This window comes from Pipistrellus kuhlii, unplaced genomic scaffold (genome assembly GCF_014108245.1).
Source record: "Pipistrellus kuhlii isolate mPipKuh1 unplaced genomic scaffold, mPipKuh1.p scaffold_m20_p_24, whole genome shotgun sequence".
Taxonomy (NCBI): Eukaryota; Metazoa; Chordata; class Mammalia; order Chiroptera; family Vespertilionidae; genus Pipistrellus; species Pipistrellus kuhlii.
The window spans coordinates 11282666-11289125 of NW_023425523.1; the positions used below are offsets into that span (position 1 = coordinate 11282666).

At 54.6% G+C, this 6460-nt stretch overlaps 1 protein-coding gene across 1 annotated transcript in view; it reads left to right on the forward strand.

The window, feature by feature from the left end:
- Positions 1-5424, forward strand: part of NGF (nerve growth factor) — a 49085-nt gene extending 43661 nt beyond the window's left edge. The window contains exon 3 of the mRNA XM_036452888.2: positions 4544-5424. Coding sequence (XP_036308781.1) covers positions 4556-5263 — 708 coding nt within the window. The 5' untranslated portion in view covers positions 4544-4555 and the 3' untranslated portion in view covers positions 5264-5424. The remainder of the gene's footprint in view (positions 1-4543) is intronic.
- Positions 5425-6460: the final 1036 nt, after the last annotated feature.

A 6460-nucleotide genomic window follows, 5' to 3' on the forward strand; every position in this document is an offset into this window, starting at 1 on the left:
AGGAGGAGGCTGGATTTCCTCAGCCACAAGCATTTCCTCTCACTAACACGCAATGACCTTGGCTCCCTGATGCAATCTCTGGCCCGAGCCTCACCAGGCGCTCTTGGCACCAGCCCCTGGAGGCAGGGAGGATCTGACTCCCCTCTGCAGCGCACCTCCAGAGGCAGGCTGCCAAGCCTCAGGGTGCCATCAGCCCTTCTATCTGGACCAGTTACTTAACTCTGTCCAGCAGTGTCATCCCCTATCCAGATGAGGCCAAAATCTACGCAAAGCTCCCTTCGCCTGGTGCCGGCGATGTCTCTTCTTATGGCCGCGTGTGAGGTACCCCTGGTCCAGGAAGGGACGAAGGAGTTGGGCAGCCTGTTAGGAGCTGGGTAAAAGGCACTGGTGGGTCCCCCCACGCTGAGTGGTGTATCTTCCATTCTGGGAGGAGCAGGACAATCACGGAACATGCACACAGTCAGCCTGACTTCACCACCAATCCATCATCCAGCTCACGGGGCTCCGCTTAGTGGAGTCTGGTGAGGATTGTCATCATTTCAAAGGTTGTTATTAAAAATAAGATGAAAATCCTGCCGGGTTAACTTCAATTAAGAAGAGAATGTCCTTTTGTAAACTGTGCATTGTGCATTGTATCACTAGAATAGAAAACACACCGGTTTCTTTCTTTCTTTCTTTTTTAGCTATTGATGATTTTTTAAAAGGAAGACTTTTTTTAAATTTAAAAAGATTATAGGGGCACACTATTGTAAATCAAATAAATACTTTAAAAAAAAAAAAAACATTTTTTCCTCTGAAATTCAAATGAGAGCATTTGCAAATCTTTATGAAACTATCTGTCCGAGATGCAAATCCCGGCCGGGAGTGTACGCCACCAGCCCCACAACTATATGCTAATAGCAGACTGAGACGTAGCATCGGCCTATGAGAGCTTTGCCAATTATACATTGTATTTTTAGACACAATGCTATTGCACACTTCGTGGACTGTAGCATAGTGTAAACATAATTTTCTATATGCACTGGGAAACCAAAAATTTGTGTTATTTGCTGGACCAGAATATTCCCTTTATGGTGGTCATCTGAGACTAAACCCACCACATCTCCAAAGTGTGACTATGTTTGCTTAAACTCAGAAGTTGCAGTTGGAAGCCCCCTTAAACGTTACTACTCTGAAGGAGAGGTGAAAGAGCACTGAGGGGAGGAGACCCACCCTCACCCTCAGATTCTTAGAAGCGGAGCCAGCTGCGGGTGCGAGGTCACCTGTCACAGCAAAGAGGAGCAGGATGTGCTGCCTGCGAGGAGTTTGCCTTCTAGAAGGAATGATAAGAGAACACAACTGTGACAAGAGACTGCAGGAAATGCTTTCGGAGATGGAGAAGGGAGAGAGTTTGTCTCTTTGGAAACAGGAAGAGCGCCCCAGTGGAGGTGGCATCTCCGTTAGGTGTTAAAAGACAATGGGAAGGAGTCCAGCCAGCCGAGACGGGAGCAGGAAAGATGCTGAGAGGGGCAGCGGGGAGCACGCCTGGGACAGAAGAGGCTGAACAAGGCCAGTGGCGGGGGAGCGTGGAGCAGATGCTCCAGGAGGAGCTCTGTTTACCCGGAATGCCAAATGTGTGAGGCAGTGCAGGCGGGCAGGGCCTAGCAGTCCCACTGGCTCATGGGACAGCTGACTCACCGCTGGGCGCTCTGAGCGGGCTGTGATCAGGGCAGCGCTTGAGGAGGGTGAGCAGGGCGGCCAGGGATAGCAGGCACTGGGAGAAGGGAGATGAGGGCCCAGGACTAGAGGGGAGATATTACAGTTTCAAGAGATGCTACTGAACCAGAATCTATAGGGCTGGAGGGAGGGCACAAGGATAGAGCAGAGTCCAGGGGTGAGCCAGGTCTGGGGCTGGAGAGGGAAGGAACGGTGGCCCAGGCACAGAGAGAGTGACACGCGGAGAAACACGCAGAGAAGGATGGGGAGAGGCGTCAGGAGACAGGAGCAGTGGAATGGCTATGGAATCAGCAAGGGTCCCCCTCTGGACTGCTGTTGTTGAGAAAAGAGAAGGAGGTGATGGTCCTAGCTTTAAGGTGTCAGGCTCCAGGCACGGGCCACACAGCAATCTCAGGTGACTCCTTAGAAGCGGGAGAGAGCACCAACAGGGAGACTGAAGTGAGATGGGAACCCTTGGAAATGGGAAACAGGGAGCACTATGCCCTCATTCCCATCAAAACCCTACAGTGTAGTCCTTTCTTTCATTTCCTTATCCAAGTTCTAATTTGGATAAAGAGGGATGAATGTTTCAGTTCTTCTCCCTCCATCTACCCAATGAGATACCGTGTGCTAAGAAGCAGAGAGGAGTGAAGCATGAAAAGGGGCAAAAGTAAACTCCGCTGCCACCTGAGTGATGAGCTCTCTCACAGCCGCTGGCGACTGGCCACTGAACCAGGCGTGGTCAGAAGCCCAGACGTGCCCCAACCCCCTGCACGGCCGGCTGGAGAACTGGAGCAAACACAAGTGTTTTCAAAGTGACCAAAGAGAAAAGAATGTGACGGTCTTGTTCTTGGTATCTGATCAAAGAGCTGTCTATTCCCAGCTGCAGAAAAGCACGGTGCCTAGCGGAATGCATCGCTCACAGCGTTAGCAACGCTGGGCTTGGCCACAGACACAAAATCCCAGCATGCACCTGGGCGCACAGAAGGCAGAGGGGAAGCTGCCCTGGCCATCTCCATTCCCTCTTTCGTCCCTTCTCCGGACAGTTGTTGAGGACCTACTACCTGCCAGGCATTGCCCGTGGCCCCAGAATATTTAAATGCAAATGGCACTGCTCCTAATGTGCTCTTGGGGAGGACAGGCGTGTACATGATCATCTACGGCACCAGGAGGGGGGCAGGGTTACGCACGGGCAGGCGATGAGAGAGGTGTACACCCAGCGATGGAATGACTAGCTGCCGTGACACAGCGGTGGCACAGCCAGTACAGGGACAGGCTCAAAAAGAAGCCTGATGGCGGGAAAACAAGGTGCTATGACAAGATGGAGATGGAGTGAGCTCGAGGAGTGAAGAAGCAGCTATGTGATTCAGAAAGATGGAGTCTTTGCCCACAGGATCTGACAGGGACTCGGCGTTAACTCGGATTTTATGAGCGCCCGATTAATCCTGTCAGCAACCCTGTGAAACGGTGTTTATTGCCCCCTTGTATCAATGAGGAAACTAAGGCCCAGAAAGATTAGTGACTTCCTTCCGCTAACACGTAGCCACGCTCGAATCCAAACAAGGTTTTCTAACCCCAGATCCAATACAGAGTTCTTTCCACTACGTTGATTTAGTAGGAGAGAACACACAAACATGAACACACAAACACACACACACACACACACACACACATGTGCGTGCGCTTCTCAAGTTGAGAATGGAAAGCGATCACTTTTGATTGGGGTGACCTGAGAATGTCTCAAAAGAAGGTGGTATCTGTGCCAGGCTGGGCAAGCAGGCAGGGAGCAGAAGGACCCGTGGAGGGAGGGATAGACTTAGACATTTGAACACCCTCTACAGGGATGCTCTTACCCTACTAAGAACACCTGGGGAAGCTTCACAACGGAGCTGACAGTTGATGTGAATCTGCGCTTGTGAACAGAGAAGAGAGCTAGTGCCACAGCTCACTGACCCAGGCGTGGGTTTGGGCTGGTTACTGGTGGGCAACCGTATGCAGCTCGGAGTCCGTCTGGCTCATGCTCGGGGCTTGCGCTGCCTCTTGGGGAGAGCTAGGTTATGCCACTTGATCTATTCTTGTTAAGAACAAATAACAGAAAGCAAGGACACACTGAAGAATGAAAGAGAAAGTGAGGGAGGAAGGAGAGCATGGAAGGGTGGACTCACTCAGTCAAGGGCCAGGTTTGGATTCTATTTCTGTTCCAGTGTGTGTTAGTGACTTCCAGCCTCTTGGTTGACTTTCTGTGGACCACTTTCCTCGTAGATGGGAGAAAGAGGATACATCCTAACCTAACTCACAGACTAATGAGAAGTTAGAAGTGAACATATTTGAAAAGTTTCACAACACACAGAAAGGAAATGTTATCAGTATCGCGTCATAGGCAAGGGCTGACCAGACGGGCCGGCTGACTAAGATGGTCTCAGAGCCACACAGCGTTTGGCAAACACAAATGCTTCATGGATTCAGAGTAAGTGTTCAGAGTCACGGGAGCGCAGAGCTGACAGGGGTTCTGTGAGCGATGCTCCCACATTCACACCGGGCCACAGGGCAGGATGTCAGGGCCTCTGCCCCTTCCTGGAAAAGCCCGCCCCCGAGAGGATGACCTCATATCCGGGCGTCTGAGCCGGGCCTATTTATGCCGGGGGTCCCACTGTCATTGCTGCTGGCACCCCTTCGCTCTTGAAAGTGTCCCTCCCGGCTGAAGGTCATTTCCAGGGTCCCCTTGCCCGGGGCGTCCAGGGTGAAGCCTCCTTGGAATCCTCTTGGGAGGCCGATTCTGCGCGACCCAGATCCTGCCTTTGTCCCACTAAGTCCTCCGTGGATGACCCTGGTCTTTGCCTCGTTTCAGGTGCATAGCGTGATGTCCATGTTGTTCTACGCTCTCATCACAGCTCTTCTGATCGGCATCCAGGCGGAACCCCAGGCAGAGAGCGATGTCCCCCCAGCCCACTGGACAAGCCTGCAGCATTCCCTCGACACAGCCCTCCGCAGAGCCCGCAGCGCCCCGGCCCGGGCGATAGCCGCCAGGGTGTCCGGGCAGACCGGCAACATCACCGTGGACCCCAAGCTCTTCAAGAAGCGGCGGCTGCGCTCGCCCCGCGTGCTGTTCAGCACGCAGCCCCCGCCGGTGGCCGCCGAAGCCCAGCAGCTGGACCCGGAGGCCGGCGGGGCCGCCTCCTTCAACAGGACCCACCGGAGCAAGCGCTCCGCGTCCCACCCCATCTTCCACAGGGGCGAGTTCTCGGTGTGCGACAGCATCAGCGTGTGGGTGGGGGACAAGACCACGGCCACGGACATCAAGGGCAAGGAGGTGATGGTGCTGGGCGAGGTGAACATCAACAACAGCGTGTTCAAGCAGTACTTTTTCGAGACCAAGTGCCGGGCCCCCCACCCCGTGGACAGCGGGTGCCGGGGCATCGACGCCAAGCACTGGAACTCGTACTGCACCACGACGCACACCTTCGTCAAGGCGCTGACCATGGACGACAAGCAGGCCGCCTGGCGCTTCATCCGCATAGACACGGCCTGCGTGTGCGTGCTCAGCAGGAAGGCCGGGAGGAGAGCCTGACCACACGCCAGCCCCGCCCCAGCTCCCGCCACTCTCTCCTGGGCCCCTCCCTACCTCAACCTGTAAATTATTTTAAATTATAAGGACTGCATGGTAATTTATAGTTTATACGGTTTTAAAAGAAATATCGTTATTTATTAAATTTTTTGGAAGCATCCTGAGTCCGGCCACTCGGGTCATTTCCCCCAGGGTGGCCATCTGCAAGTCCGGGGCTGGCCGGGGGTGGGGGTACGGAGGAAGAGGGGAGGGAAGTGGGGTGTTGCCCGCAGCCGCCCCTGGATCCCCTGAAAGGCCTGCCAGGAGCCCTCAGCCCCCCACCCCACCCCCCAGCCGGCTCTACCGCTTCAGGGAAGGCGCACTGGTTTCAGATATTAGTCCGCATTGGGCGTGATTGGGGAGGGATGCCTGCTGGATTGCAACTTAGTTCTGCATTCCAGAGCCAAAGCTACCTAATCCTTGGATTACCTGCCCCGGGCCTGGATGCATGCGCCTTGATTGCTCCACTCGGGGAATCTGTGGAGCCTCATCAGAAGGCTCCGTCCTGGGGGGACCCACTCGCTCTGTAGGCAGGAGGAGACTTGCACCGAGGACCCGAGAGGCTGGCTGGCTTCTAGGGGAAGATCTGCAAAAGCTGGGGCTCTCTCCGGCAGAGCTGCAAGGAAATAACCACAGGAGGCCCGCCGGCGGTGGGTCTGATTTCACGTCCAGATTGCCTTATCACTAACGCTGATCCTCAGCTTCTCCTCCGGCAGCTTCTTTTGGAAAGACGTGGCTACCCAAGGAAATCACAGGGTCTCAGACACTCTTGCTACCCACCGAGGGCCTCACGGCCACTTCCGATGGCAGCCTCCACTCAGGGGAGTCAGAGACCCGCCGTGAAAAAAAACTTGAAAGTGTTTTCGTTCTCACTGGGTGATTTTCACAGGTGTCCGGAGGTGGGCAGGGTCATGGGATCTCCGAGAGAGGGTGTGGGTAGAAAAGACACAAGTAAATGGAGCGAAGATGGACACAAATGCACCAGGCAAGGTGGGCGATGCCAGGGGCACAGTGCCTTCCCGAGGCTCCCCGACAGGGGAGAGGAGAGCAGGAAGGTGTGAGAAGGGGGACGCAGAGCAGGAGGAGGGGGAAGGTGCCATCTCACCTTTACCAGCCTCCCCTGCCTCCAAGAAACCCAGCGCCCTGGGGGGCGGTCTTCTT